Source organism: Carya illinoinensis, chromosome 4 (genome assembly GCF_018687715.1).
Source record: "Carya illinoinensis cultivar Pawnee chromosome 4, C.illinoinensisPawnee_v1, whole genome shotgun sequence".
Taxonomy (NCBI): Eukaryota; Viridiplantae; Streptophyta; class Magnoliopsida; order Fagales; family Juglandaceae; genus Carya; species Carya illinoinensis.
Window position 1 is genome coordinate 39,992,331 of NC_056755.1, and position 16,721 is coordinate 40,009,051.

The window sequence follows — 16,721 nt, forward strand, 5'->3', positions numbered from 1 at the left end:
TGTTTTGTATTTCAATTCACATCATTTTACAAATAATCGTTACATGAGCAAGAACCATCTTTAAAGCACCTCAGATGCATCCAAGCCAGACATCTCCAAAGTACCATCACTATCAGCTTCGCCCAGCAGATAGCTTCGCCCAGCATTTTATAGATATATTTGTTCAGATGATACAATTTACCACCATCAAGAAACTAATAAACAACAACATCCACCTCAATAAAAGTACATCCAGGAACTTTCTTCATATATATATTTTGACAACAGCACTGCACAGAAGCCCCTGGGTTTTCAATATCCAAGTCAAAGAGAGGCTCTGCAACATATTCACCCAGTTCAACTCGCCATGAACAGAACAATCTTCAAGAAGAGAACCTCAGATGGTCCCATTTCCATATTCTTATGGTCTCTACTTCATCAAACATCCTAGCTTAGCCAAAAAGATCAAAAGTGTTCCTGTTTAATTAGGTGAAATATTAAAATGATGGATCATTAAACTAAGATATTGGCGTAGAAGTTCTAGCAAACTGGCTTGGGTACAAATAAATAATAAACCCACAAATGTGATATCGACAGGTTTGGTCCTTAATTGGGCATTTGCGCAAAAAGCTCAATAGCCTTATCTGCGTGCCCGTGAATTGCGAACCCATATATATCATGATATCATCCCATTTCAGAAAATTAAGGGGGTGATTTGATTTTTGTGTTTTTTAATTTACACTAAAATCTAGATAAATGATTTTTATTGGAAAGTTGTAAGAGATTTTATATAAATATTAAAATATAAATATTATATATATATATATATAATGAAGAGATTATTATATAATATATATATATATATATATATATAATGAAGAGATTATGATTAAAATTTTCACCAAACAAGGCCTAAGCTTTTAGGATCCATAGCCAATACCATGAAAGACTTGTTCTGCTGCCAGTATATTTGCACGTTTAGCATGCATGTCAATCAGACGCGTCCGTAGAAAGTGCTTGTTTATATTTTGCAAGTTCTCATCTATATATGCAGCTAGGAATCCATTTGCAAGGTCAAGAGCACCATACTGAGTATAAGTTATAGATTCATTTTGACAGAAAAATAAATATTTGTAACGAGAATATAATCATTCTAGTATAAAATTGTTATTTTAACAAAAACAAAAAAACTCATGGTGAGCAATTTTCTTGTAGTTTAATAATGGGGGCGAGCCATATAAATCGAATATCCTAAAATTTTAATTCTGTATTTACATTCTTAGGACCATCAATTAATTAAATAGGAGAATTTCTCCTTCAATTACACAATGTGTGTTTGTCAAAAACTATTGACCAAGAACCTGTACGTACACCATCAAAATTAGATGAAATTATTATTCCAGACACTTCGTACTTAAAAATAAAATAAAAATAAAAAAAAAAAGTTTCTTGCAAGCAGAGTTCGTGCACCAATTTACGCACTGATATTGATATGTAACGCCTATGTTTAGTGAAACGATGTGAATTGAAAACAAAAATAATTTTTATAAGATAGGAGATTTTCTTCTTCTCTCAAAATTTTTTTTATATTTTTTTAAATAAAAAAGATTATTGGTGCGTAAATTAGTGCATAAACTTGCTTGTACTTAGCAAAACTAAAGGAAATAAAAAAGGCATAAATGGGAAGAACACCTAACTTTACTACTCATTATTTTCACACACCACACACTATATTTCTTTTCATTTTTTTTTTATTATTCCTAAACTAATTGAATTTTTCTACTTATCATCCATACATTACATATTTGATAAGAGAAAAAAATAAAAATAAAAAATTATATGTAGTATGTGATGTGAAAACGATGAGTAGAATTTTTCAATTAATTATATATATATATATATATATATCATCAAACAATATATCTTCGATGGAGCTGTTTCCAAATGATCACCATATATAGCATTCCCAATCGATACATCATCCATTCATGAGGATCCTACTTTTTTATTTTGTTTTTAATTACAAAGAGATCATCAGAGTCAATGAATCATGTATTCGTAGGGTTATTAATATAACCCACATGAATCTCATGACATTCCTATTATAAAGAGATTGAGTACATAACAATTGATCAACTATAACCAAGTGAATTGATTAGTTATTGAAATTGAAACTTACATTAGTACGTACTACTGCTTATTGTTAGAATTGTATTGATCAATTCTATATATTAATTATGCTAGCTACACAAGGTAGCCATATATAGGAGGCCAAAGACTATACAAGGGCTTTGTGATTGTTAAAATAAAGAGGAGTGGCAGAGGTCATGAGAGGTACACCTAAATCATGTAGTAACCATCAGAGCCAAAGGAGTTCAGCGATGGTGTTTGCCAGGTCACGATACTTAGCCTCAATGTTGTATCAAGAAACAACAATCTATTTCTTGCTATGCCAAGAGATGAATGAGTAACTGAAAAGGAAGCAGTAAGTTGTGGTGGAACCACGATCAGTGGGATCACTTGCCCAGTTAGGATCAAAGTATACTCGAAGAATTAATAAAGATTGAGCAGAGAAGTGTAGGTCATGGAAGAGAGTGCCTTAAGATACCCAAAAATGCATAGGACAGCAATATAGTGGGTTGTTAGAGGGGCAAACATGAACTGGGTCACCTGATGCACATCATTAGAAATGTCTAAATAAGTGACTATAAAGTAAATCAGGGTACCAACCAACTGTCGATAAAGTATGAAATTAGACAATATTTCCCCACATGAAGGGGTTAGATATGCATAAGTCCTTAAGTTCTTGAATGCCATTGAGATCATCACTAATAAAAATCATATCATCCACATATAGTAGTAGCAAAATGAGACTGTTTTTGGAATGACGAATGAAGAGGCCGAGTCATAAGAACTAAGGGAGTAGCCTAAGAGAGAATCATATAGGTGAATTTTGCAAACCAGGCGCGAGAGGCTTGCTTAAGGCTATAGAGAGCACGAGAGAGGTGGCTGACCTTGGTTGGTGGATGAGAGAGACCAGGCGAAGGTTCCATATAGACCTCTTCACACAAATTGCCATTCAAAAATTCATTTTTGACATCCATCTAAAGGAGCTTCCACTGACAACAGGCCTCATCAACCAAGAGAGTGCGAACAAAGGAGAGACCAACTGGGGTAAAAGTCTCCTCATAGTCAATGTCATATCCCTATGTAAAACCTTTGGCAACAAGTCGAGTTTTATACTTTTCAATAGAACCATCTCAGCGAGTCTTGATCTTATAGATCCACTTACAACCAATCACAGACTTTCTAGGAGGCAAATCAATCAGATCCCATATATAGTTCTTAGATAATACATCAAACTCCTCAATCATTACAACTTTCCATAAAGAATTAGTGGATGCCTCACGATAAGATAAGGCTCGTGCAAAGTAGCAAGGCCAGTGTAACGATGGAAATCATGTAGATGAGTAGGAAAACATCTTACCTGAGAAGAACGGAGAAGTGAAAAGTAGATTGTGTGATCAACAGGCAGGGCAGGGTCAAGAACTGTAACTAGAGAGGAAGGCAGCTCAGGAGAAAAAGATCCTCAGTAAACAGGAGTGTCCAAAGAGTGAGTAGGTGGAATGCATGGAACATCGGATATGAACACAGGCAGAGAATGATTGGATTGCTCATCTGGAAAAAATTCTAAGGCAGAGGATTGAGAAATAAAGGAGACTAAGTAGATTCCTCAGTAAACAGTCGATATTCCCAAGTCAAAACATGACAAGAAATGCAGAGGCGGGGAGCAATAAGATCATAACACCAATAGCCTTTCCAAGTCTCTCCATAGCTAAGAAAGCAACAAAGGCAAGAACATGGCTCCAACTTTGTATGTTCATGAGGCTGGAGAAGGAAAAAACAAGTAGAACCAAAGGAACGAAGGTGTTGATAGTCAGGGGAGATCAAAACAGATGCTCATATGGAGACTAATTTAAGATGATCGGACATGGAAGGTGGTTAATGGCATGAACTATAGTAAAGGCAACTTTACCCTAGAATGGGGCAGGGATGTTAGCAAAGAGGAGAAGAGTCTAAACTATGTCAAGTAGGTCTGGGCAAAAGATCCGAATACCCAATCTACCCAAACGATCCAACCTGATTCGCCTGATAAAAACTGTTTGGACGAGCTAATAGGAATAGGAGGTGGTAATTTTTTTCTTTCATTTTTGGGAATAAATGATAAATTTTTGGATATATATTACTTGGTCTTGCTCTTCTCTTTATCTACCTATTCCTACTTTTAGATGTGTTATAAATCTGAAGTAAAACCTCGGTCCCCATAGTTTCAAATCCTCAAACAAACAAAATGAGAAAGAGGAAGATAATAGAGAGAAAAAGGTAATGATCTTAACTTTCTTTTTATTTTATTTTTATTCTTTCCAAAAAAAGATCACATTTTCTTCTTTTTCCTCCCACCTCTTCTTCCTCACATGGCTAAAGTATGAGAAGAAGAGTCTCTGTTACTTGCTTAGATGGAAATAGGGTCAATTTTGGCTTGTGGAGAAGGCATGTGATATCCAATTTTATAAAGTCAAAAACATAGATCCTAATTTCTAATTTCACTACAAATACCCAAAATAAAAGCTTTGACATACTCATCTTGTTCTTTGGCTTGTCAAGATCTAGCATTTCCACTTTCAAAAATAGAAAAGGGAAAAGAAAAAAAAAAGTTGTTAACTAGACCCAAATTTGTCAGGTCGGGTTTCCCAGACCAAATAACTGGGTTGGGTTGAATCGAGTCAAAAATCTGCTTGAGATGGTTAGGTTGCGGGCCTAATGTCAAGGATATGATGAAGTTTTCTTTTGGCTCATTCATTCTGCTTAGAGGTGCTTGGATAAGAGGTTTGAGGGATAATGCCATATGTTTGCAAGATATTTTGAAAAGCAGATTGTTTGTACTCAAGTGCATTGTCAAATCGAAAAATTTTGATACGTTTAGAAAATTGGATTTCAATAATTTTTGAAAAGTTATAATAAATATTCAATAGTTCAAAATGAGAGTGCATGAAATAGACCAAACTGTAACGAGTGAAATTGTCAATAAATATAACAAAATAACGAGATCCACTGATATTAGTTACGGGGGCAAGTTCCTAAACATCAAAGTCTATCAAATCAAAAATACTACTAGACCATGACTCACTACTATGAAAAGGCAAAATAGGTTGTTTTCCTAATTGACAAGAAATACAATAAAATGTATTTTAGGACACAGAACCTAAAAGACCTTGAGAAACTAACTATTGTATTCGAGAAGATGATGCATGACCAAGTTGAGAGTGCCAAAGGGCAAAGGAGGGAGAAACAGATATGATAGCAGAAACACTATTGGGTGGACCAGGAGGAATTAAGGGTAGATGCAAAGTGCTCATTGAAAATATATGCTCCACTCTAGGGCCTATCTTGTTCATGAATCCTACATAGTACAACCAGAGTAGTAAACAATAATACGATAGCCAATTTCCCCCACAGACATCAAGTTATATGAGAGTTTAGGAACATAAAGCACTTCATGATTGGAAATGTTGTATGTAGAGATAGAGTTTATAATATCTGTGGATCCTGCACTATACAACTAGAGTAGTAAAAAAATAACACAGTAGCCAAGTTGAGCCAATTGCCCCACAGACATCAAGTTATATGAGAGTTTAGGAACATGAAACACTTCAAGAATGGAAATGTTAGATGTAGAGATAAAACCTATATTATGAGCAATCATAGTGGATCTATTGGCAGTATGTCTAGCAAGTGCTAGATGTGTAGAATGCATTTTAGAGAACAATGACAATGAGGGTATCATATGATTGTGACAGGCAAAATCCAAAAGCCAAAAGAGAGACTTACCAGGCAGAACAAAAAGAGCAGAGAAGGATGATGCATTACCAGACCGGATTAGCACTTGATTGAGGAGGTTCTCCAAGTTACTTGTGGAGAGAGTGGGGGTAGATCCACAAGACTGAGGCACATCTCTAATGGTTTTAGAGACCTGAGGAGTGTTTGAACTAGCAACAACAGCAATAGGAGTTTCTTTCTTGTTATGAAAGTATCAAGTCTCGATGACATGGTCAGGATGTTTACAATAATGACAAAACAACCTATGAAGCGACGGTTGCTAAGATCATGCTTTCTAGAATCAGACTACTGAGGTTGGTTAGGGAAGGATATTGATGGAGTGGTAGCTAAGACACTAAGCTTGTTCTGAGTCTATAATATCTGCAGATAAGTTTCCTCATGGATTAGCTCATTGACAACAATATCTAGGAAAGGAGTCAAAGTGCGATTAAGTAGTTGACCACAGATCGACTCAAATTCATTCTATAGGGTCATGAGAGACTAATAGAGATGATGTTGATCATGAGGAGTGGCATACATGTCAGCATCAATGGATCCTTCCATAGTGGGTCAAAGAGATCAATTTGATTCCAAATGTGACAAAGATGACCAAAGAAGTCTTTGATGGATTGGCCAGGCTCTTCTTTGAGCTAATATAACTTGACCATAAGTTGGTACTCTCTGGACCCATGGGGAGTAGCATAACACCTGGCTAACATAGTCCAAGCAAATAAAGCATCATCATAGCTATCAATTAGGTTGGAGATAGTCAGAATGAAGGTGTTGCGCATCCAAATAACAATTGGATGATTATGACTATCCCTTTTGAGAAGGCACTGTAAACATTGTTCTGCTCTTTCATCTCCTTTTTGCACTGGCTTTGTCTAATTACCCGTGCAATAAAACTAAAGTTCATGACCTTAAGAAAGTTGTGAAAAGACTGAAACCCCACCAAATAGTTTCTACCATCTAATAACATGAATAGGACGAATAATCTCATTATTTTGAGCGATTAAGAGACCAGATATGCAAATATGATTGGCATGCGAAAAGATGTAGAAAACACCTAGATAGAAAAAGTCAATGTCAAAGTTAATAGGCAATGATCAACAGTCAAAGTCAATGGTCAACATTGTTGTTGTGGACAATTGCTAATGTGGCACCTAGTGATTGGCATGGTAGGATGACGTGGTTGCTGAGAAGACTAGGCTGATGTCAGTGATGTGAAGCACATGGATGAGGATTGTAGAGTGCATGTGCGCGTGAGGTTTGTGGGCAGTGCCACCCCACAACAACTTTCATCGGTGCTTGGGGGCCCATGCGAGCTCTGACTGATTGATTTTTTTTTCTAGAATTGAGTCGGTCTCAATGAGATCTTCCCAGCAGTATGCCGCATGATCAAAACAGAGCTTTAGGCGTGATGATTCCGAAATTTTATAGTAGTCCTCACAGCGATTGCAACTATTTGATGACAATGAGCAACACTTGAATGGCTCAATCGTAGAAGACAGGCGCGGCAGAAGAATGATGAGAATGATGAAAACTACTTGTACTTAAAGGATCATAGTAATGGCACTGATGCCATGTTAGAATTGTATTGATCAATTCTATATATCAATTGTGCAACACAAGGTAGAGGCCAAAGACTTTACAAGAAACTTATAAAACTAATGTGGAACTCACATAACACATATACACTAACACTAACATATATACTAACACTTGTAAAAATAACTAGAATTAATGTCAAGTGAGTGAAGAGACCCGTTTAATTGATATATACATATATATATATATATATATATATTTAAATGTACTTATGTAAATGACATGCATGCATGTTAATGTATTATATAAGAGTTTTGCTATACATGGTGTGTTAGCACATCATTTAAAGTGGGACTCATTATAACTTTTAAAAAATTAAATACCAATCAATTTTTTGCATTATTGATGTGTTTCCACTTCAACGGTGTGCTAGGTGTGTTAAAAAGAAGGCTTCTAAATAAATTTTCTCATATAATAAACTAGTTGCACATGTATTAAAGGACAATGTATATACATGCAATAGATTATAAGTCATAAACTACTCGTGACATTCATGTTAATTGAACAAATAAATATACTACAAGATAAACGAGTATTTATAATACGTTATTTACAATAAGAGTTACTATTTTCGATGAAAAATATTGATTCATCTTCATAAGAAATTATTATTTTATTAGCAAATAATTGACCACAAATAAATATTTTTTTTTAATAGTGTATGCTGTAATTTCAGACATAAACATGAACACGTACGCATCTTGATTAGATGATGCGGGGAAAAAGAATACACATGTTCTAACACACACATACATACACACACATATATATATATATATATAGCCGTTAAAATATTTTGTGAAAATGTTGGACCATACGGCCAGACGTAATACTCATAATATATTGTTGATGTGTCAGATGCCATCCATTAAAAAATAAATAAAAGAAACACTGATTTGATATATAATTAGGGGTGAAAAAAAGAACCGGTAAATGGGACCAGTCCGGTTCAAAATCAATTTGGCCTAGTACCAATTTCATTTTTTTTAAAATTAATGGAAAATCAATTCAGTTATGGTTTTCATTTTTCTATCACCAGACCGGTTTATATATATATATATATATATATTAATTTTTTATATTATGTAAAATCATTTTAATATATAATTATATATAACATATTTTTATATTATATGATAAATTGATAATTAATTTAAAATTAAATTTTAAAATCCTATTATTAATGTATAATAATAATAATCTAATAATATAAAATTAATATAACATTTAATATAATATAAAATTAATCTTATAAATTTTAATATAACATTCGATATAACATTATCATTAAAAATTTAATTTTTTAATCTTAAAGATGAACATCTGATATATATTAAGGATAAATACATTTTATAGCATAATAAATTATAATGTATATTCTTTTTAAAAAATACATTTCTATACATATGATCATATACATTCTTATAAAAAGTGTATGAAACTATCATATTATCACTAACATATATGTAATCAAGCATATTATAAATATCACCAGCATATATAATCAAATATATAAATAAGTTAGACGCTAACATATTATCACTAGCATATTATCACTAACATACATAATCAAATACTATATCATTATATGATACTATTATATATATATACTAATACTAATACTATTAGTAATCTACTATATATCATTATAGTATAGTTATACTAATTATATAATCCACTAATATTATACTAAAACCGAAAAAATAAACCGAATTGGATCGAAACTGGTAAAACTAGAAGTACTGGTTTAGGGATGTAATCGATGCGATATCGGTTCTTCAAATCTCAAAATCGGTATCTACTAATTCAATTCTAAAATATGTCCAAAATCACACCGAACTGGACCCGTTACATTCCTAGCTATATATAATTGAGAAATACTGCTTGTCATTTTGGCATCATACACTAACATGTAATTTGTCATTTTTAGTGGCTCTATCATTTTTCTATGTAAATTATGATTCATGTACGTGGTTAGGATTTTAATTTATTGAAAAATGAAAAGTGAGAACCTAATATTCGTTAATAGCTTAGAGATCGATGCTTGCAGTCAGTTGATATGGCCAGTTAAATTTTGCAACTTAGAAGTCATTTTCCCACTTTCAAGGTCACGAGGATATACAAGTGGGTGGGGATGGAACTTTTGAGAAGGAAAAAGCTGTAATGTAAATGAGCCGTGGGAATCACCTACGTACTAACCAAATCTCATGCATATTGGAAAAATACCTCAAATATTAATGAAAAGTAGTGTTCAGGCACCCAAAAAAAAAAAAGGAATGTTATGATCCCAAGCATTAAAGATTTAACCAATTTAATATCTAACAATCTTAGAGCTTCTTGATCAATAATTGAGTTTTTAACAATTAGTGTCAGAGCAGTGACCACGTTACGAGTTCAAGTCACAGAATGGGTAACCTATAAATTAGATTAAAATGCTTTGGTACTATATATGAATGAGCATGGTGTTAAGTACTCATTAAATATTGATAGATAAATAAAGCTGCCAAAAGGAAAATGGCTATACTACCAGGTCAGTGCCAATAGAGTGGGTTGTCGTGGATGTCGAATTCGGAAACGTGGTAGAATATTATGATTTTGAGGGTTAAAGGTTTAAACAAATTAGTATCCAACAACCCTAGAGTTTTTGGATAAATTGTTGGGTCTTTAACAAAGTTACAAATTGACATATAGATGATTTTATATAATACGTTAGATTTAATTTACTATAAAAATAACTTTATAATAATCTAACATGCTGCATCAAGTCACGTCGGTTTGTGGGGTCTCTTTGTGGCTTAAGCATTCTCAATATTAAGAAAAATTCTGCATGGAAGGCTTACACCACACGTATACCTCTATTTGATTAACATGTAATTTATCAATTTTACCATTTTATCTTAATGCTTATATATTTGTGTGTGTGTGTGTGTGTGTGTTTTTACAATAAAATGATCATAAAAATAACAAATTACATATTGATTAGATAAAAGTGTATGGTATAAGACTTCTTTGTAACATTTGATCTTCAGTATTAATATTAGTATTGGTGTTGCATGCCGGCGCCTAGCTAGCTAGCCTGTCGAAATTTGTATTTAAACCACCAAGGCATATATTTGTATTGTTAAACTTAGCAATCATATTAAGGTTTCTAGTGCATGATGGCTGAAAATATCAAACTCTATACAACAAAAGATTAAGGGAATATTCAAAATTCAAAACCAACGACGGCTGTTTTTCGGTGAAAACTAGTGTCGTTATAATTAGGATGTGGATTCTCCAAGTATTATTGTAGAGAAGTGGGGCCCTTTAAAACTTAGTCACATATGGAGAATAAGGATATGGGGGTGCACTTTCTGAGGTTTTATGATTTGGAATATTCATCATGTCTGGTAGAAAAGAAAAGAACATATATGGCGATTATGATTCCTCCTTATCGAGTCGTCCGTCAAAACTCATGCATTCTGTGCCAATTATCTGTTCGATATGGATTTAAATTATATGTTTTCCGAGTTTTAAAATATACAGTTACTTTTATGTACTCCACTAATTTAATTAGTCAAAATAATTATTTTATATTTAGAAAATGTGAAGCATCCAATCACATTAATAGAGTGTGCAAACGTAAAAGTAACTCCATATAAAATTTTTTTTATTTTTTCATGTAAGCAAATGTGGACCTCTCATGCATGCATGCAGCAGATGATTTAGGATTTTTGCAACATTACTAATTAAATTTATCTGATTCTGATCATGATCATCAAGCATATTCTGCGATAGCTTAATTATGGGTTGCAAATTATGTCCTATGCGGTTCTTTTTTATAAATTAATCTTCCATGTACCCAAGTGGGAGGTAGCGCTGCTTTTTATTTCTCTTTTTTTTTTTTCTTTTTTTAAGACAAAGATCTTAGAAAGCGTTAGCTCTTTAAAGAGCTATACATCCAGAGATATCTTAATTAATATATATACATATATATTGATTTTATATAACTATATAATATAGATCAATAACGCTATACATGCACAACATTCTCATCGGCTATTTTCATTCTATTATATAAGATGTGGTACATGTATCTATTATTATTGAATAATAATAAATATAACATATTTTATATAATATTTTTCACACAAACATATATATATATATATATATATATAAAAGAAAGCAACTCTTTCATAGAGACCGCCTCGTTTATCATGTTGCAGTTTCAGAGGTAAAAAGGAATCTCAACTCCAATAATACTGTAGCACTTTTCCTAAAACTACCCGGCCGACAAGGTTCTCCTGCATGCCCATTCTATCCGGCGTCGGTCTGCCGCATTCCTTATTCCAGTAAAATTGCTTTAGACATTCCCCTTTATCTTTTAATATGGGCAGTTCTACGGCGAAGCGGCTCTACCGATAGATGTGACCGATTAGCACTAAATCTTTTTTTTTTTTTTTTTTTTTTTTCATATTAAGCAAAATATTTCTTAATTTTTTAAAAAATAAAAAAATAATTTAATACGTTAATTTCTTAACAGTTAAGGAAAAAAAATACAGAAAAAAAAAGAAGCACCCATCGGTGCAAATGCTTCGGTAGACCATGATCTGGCATTTCTCCTTATAAAATATTGAAAGCTAGCTAGCTAGGATGCTCTGCTAGCAACATTAATATTTTTTTTTCTTTTATTTTCAAAATCTATATATGGCCTAAGGTGGCAGGCCGTCAGGCAGCAAGCTAGGACCCTCAAGAGCATAATACATGCATGGCATGGCTGTGCGTTTGTGTTTGTCTCTTATCGAAGGCAGGCTTTCACAAGTTTTAAAAGCTCCAGGCCGTCATGTCAAGAAAGAATTCAGACATATATGCATATGCAACGAAATCTCCTTGGAATGGCATTTCAATTATTGCCAAAAAGGAAGAAAGGAAGGAAGAATTTGTAATAATGGACGTTGCATTAACAAGAATCTATTCCCCATGAAAATAAATTTCCCTCACTACCCCTAAAAACATGATTCTCGTGGAAGTAGTGATTCATCTGCATCAGGAACTTATAGGGAAGGTGTATATGCAAGCTACTAGCTAGTAGTAGTTCTTCACCAAAAAACAAATATACGTGCAAGTTGGATGAATATTACACGTATGCACGCCCACGCATGCACGCATGCATGTGCATACGTGTCGGCTTGGCGAGTGGAGACCGGCCTGCAGATGAATAAGCGATGGGAATGGAATTGTATGGCCACCTGGCAAATAACAACTTCCCCTCATAACACCTAACCGAGATGGATATGGAGAAGAGATAAGTCATGCAATAATGCATGGGGAATCGTGTAAAGAGGGTTGTCAGTGGTATTTTCGCGTGGGAAAATTTACTGCATGCACTCAAGCAGTTTAAACAATTGTAAACCTACTTCCAAGAATAATTCTAGTATAGCAGAAGAAACAGGAGGGTTTTAAATGTATAATCAGAAATACTTTTCCTTTTGGAACCCCACTTAAGGAAACCATATAGCCAGGAATTGGAAAAGGATCACATTCAGGGCCCCACGCATGACGCCTTTAAGGAGTGGTATATAAAGCCTCCCAACCTAAACACCAAAATCACCAGCTAGCCGGCATTGGCAATACTCCCTACTACTAGTCCAAACCAGTGCTTACAGGCTGCTACTGTACCAACTGATTCTGCAACCATTATTCACTCCTTAAGGTAAGCTTCTAATTAATGCAGCTAGCATTTATCGTTTAAAATGCAGTCATAGTTCAACCTTTTGATGGACGTGTTCCCTTTCTTTTCCATCAATACAGAAAGAAATGAGCTGGTCAGGAGGAGATTGGATGTGCGGTGCCTGCCAGCACATGAATTTCAAGAGGAGGGATTCATGCCAAATTTGTGGATACCCCAAGTACGGAGGCCCTGACCCATCAACGTATAACAGGACGGAAGTGTTGGCAGGCGACTGGTATTGCAACTGTAGTGCTCACAACTATGCCAGCCGATCAAGCTGCTTCAAGTGTGGTGCATATAAAAGTGATTATGCTGGCATGGCAGGCTCTGGAATTTATGAATCCGATGGTGGTGTCCCACCTGGGTGGAAAACTGGTGACTGGATTTGCACCAGGTACGTAACTTTCACGTTCACTACCCGTACTGTTTGTGCATACTAAGATTAGAACAGTAATCTTCAAAGTTGGGAAAAAATGTCAAGGGCATTGCCAACTAATTATCACATGCAGAAAAGTCAGTAAGCTAGCTAGCTTGTTGCACCATAGAATACCATGATCATTGGTTTTAAAGTACCCTGCCTAGATTTGTTGTTTTGCTTACTATGATCATTATCAGATTTATAGCATGATATGATGTAATTTTCAGGGAACGTTATATTGTAAGAGTCTAACCACGCCTCCCCCCAAACTTCCTTCTTTTTTCTGCTCTCATGTGTCAAGAAATATCTATGTACGCTTGCATTATCTCTTGCTGATAATAGTTCACTTTGAATGGGACAGAATGGGATGTGGAGTGCACAATTATGCTAACCGGATGGAGTGCTTCAGATGCAAAGCACCAAAGGATTAATTTGGGTAATTAGATATATTCACAGAAATGGCTTCACATGCTGATCTGCATGATTGATACATGATTTGATCAGTTGTGTAAAACTGGTCTTCCTTTTATTTTCAGGAGGTGCAATTTAATCGAGACAGCTTGTAGAAGGTTCTTGTGAGGCGTCACTAATTTCTCTCTCATCTATCTGACTCCTGATCAAGAGACAACAGGCCCCTTTTTTTTTTCATTTCTTTTCCTTTTTCCGTTCGCTTCTCAAGATAATTAAGCCCTCTAGATAATAAGCATAGCCGTCTCTTCGCATCAGGAAGGGTTTCTAGCTATTGTGTTGGTGCAAGATGTTCTTACATGAAGCTAAAGAAATCCCTTCTCCTTTTACATTTTTCTTCTTGATTAATGGAGGCATGCACTATGTTTGAATACATTCTCTCTCTCTCTCTCTCCCGGCCTCCATGTGAGGTGGTCCAATGAATGTGTAGCTCTGGTTGCTATGACCAACTGAGAAATCCGGCAAGTCCTGATCATGATGGACCATCAGAGCTAGCTTTGGATTCAACCAATGCAAAAACGGATGAAAAGTTATTAGAAGAATAAAAAAGATTCGGCGAACCTTATGAGTTGTTCACTTTAAATGACAGGCTTTGTCACGGGCAATAATTTTATGATCCCTTTAAGAATCAAGCTAGTCTCCAAGAAACAAATACTTAGCAGATAAGAACCAGATTCCCCGCTTTATAACTATAGACGACGCAAAATCCCAGTTTCAAGGGTTTCAAATTCAACCTCCCCTGCTTCTGCCTTTCAACGTAATGAATATCACATAAATGCAACCTATTATGTGTATTCACGATACCACTCCCTATATATGATCACTCTAAAAGCCTGGGAGCTGCGATATCGAATGTCATAAAAGCGACATGTTATAAAAAGTTTACACCAAGTTCTACCTAACCCTAATTGCTTTTAGGTAAAATGACAACTCACAATCCAACTGTTGGTTTAAGAGCTAGAGGTCACGTGTTTGAAATTTGAATCGCAGGAGTGTTGAGGAAGGAGTTTCTTGGAATATTGCGTCCATAATACTGCTCCCCACGTACCGACTAGCTATTCTAAATATAAACGCATGCTGAATGCGAATTCCATAAAAGATTTGAGTCTACATCAATTAATTTTAAATAAAATGACAGTTCACGTAAACCGATATATATACAAAAAGATTATATAAAAATAAATTTATAAACTGAAATAATTTCATAAGATCTATTAGATCTATTTTACAAGAAAAGTAACTTTACAATCTGATCTATCACATCAAGCCACATCAATTTATGGATTTATTTTTATGTAATCCATTTATCTCCAAAGTATTTCCCTAACAACAATAATACCTTAAATCAACCCGTCCTTTGAGGTCATGCATGGGCTATAAGGCATAAAACACATACTTTTTCCCTGCACTAAAATTTAAAGAAGGTTCCAACTAAGCTTAGAACTTCAACAAGCATAAGTACTATATGTTGGTTCCCCTCATTGACTTAATGAAACTTTGAGTTTGCGCATAATAATGGTCAAAAAGGAATTATATTTTATGTGATAGCTAGTCTTCCCTCGATGCTCCATCACTTAGCTTTTAAGAGATTCTGGGCTGCCCCTTATATGTATATATATACACACACATATATATATATATAGCAACTTTTGATCTGTTTAAATGAATTAGTCCCCCGGCACACAGCTTTAGTTCCCTGGCACAAAACTTAATTGCATGGGTCCATGAAACTCCAGGACCCGATGCAACTTTTGAACGTCTTTCTTTTTCTTTCGTTATTATTAAGTTTTTCCTTTTGGAAAGATATCTTTGTCGAGGAAAAGTTGTAACTTTAGGAGCATATATTGAAGCTTTCATAGCCATATGAAGTGCAGGAGATCATCCTTCAAATCTACAGCTTAATCTCACCATAAACATCCCCACTATACCAATTTTTTTTTTAATGGAAACAGACTTCATTTCATTTAATAAATCAAAGTTACAACTGTGACTTATCAATACAGGAAAAATCAAACTATAAGCCAAACTACGCAACTACTCTGGGGCATCCCGGCACACAGATTGGCGGACATTGTTTTAACTTCTCAATAACTCTCTCTTAACAGAGAAAGCACTTTATAAAAATAAAACTGAATAGCCCACTCCGTCCTCCCAGGGAGGAGGAGTATAGGACACTGCTGCTATGGACACCAAGTCCAATAGCCTATTACTTCTTTATTACTAACTAAACAACTAAAACTACAGTACCAAACACAACAAAACAACATAACCATAAAACCACAAGCATCGGCATAAGCTCCGACGACACGCCCACCGCAAGCTTCGGCTTCACGAGCTCAAACGGCATGAGCACCCAGCTCTCACACGGACAACAGTCTCCACTGCGCAGGCCAGCCGTACGACCACCGACCATAGCATCGCCCACTATTCTCGACTAATTCTTGCCCTAGATTGCATCCGATCTAGAGACTCATCACCTCACTTAGGTCAAAACATGAGAAAATGAACAAAAAACACTAAGAAAACAAAGGGACAGAACATAAAATAGTGTCAGTGGCGCGTACAGGACACGTGCCACTCTAGGAGGAAAACCTCTGGTTGATCTTTGAAGTCTTGGAGTCAGAGGTTCCAGAGAAGCCAAGCGTTGCATCGGTAGAC

General features: G+C 34.9%; 1 protein-coding gene across 1 annotated transcript; it reads left to right on the forward strand.

Annotated features, from left to right (window-relative positions):
- The first annotated feature begins 13,005 nt into the window (after positions 1 to 13,005).
- Positions 13,006 to 14,436, forward strand: LOC122307716 (zinc finger Ran-binding domain-containing protein 2-like). The gene is made up of 4 exons (XM_043120775.1): positions 13,006 to 13,159; positions 13,258 to 13,571; positions 13,957 to 14,031; positions 14,132 to 14,436. Exons 2-3 carry the CDS (start codon positions 13,264 to 13,266, stop codon positions 14,024 to 14,026), a joined length of 378 nt encoding a protein of 125 aa, XP_042976709.1. The 5' UTR covers positions 13,006 to 13,159; positions 13,258 to 13,263; the 3' UTR covers positions 14,027 to 14,031; positions 14,132 to 14,436.
- Positions 14,437 to 16,721: the final 2,285 nt, after the last annotated feature.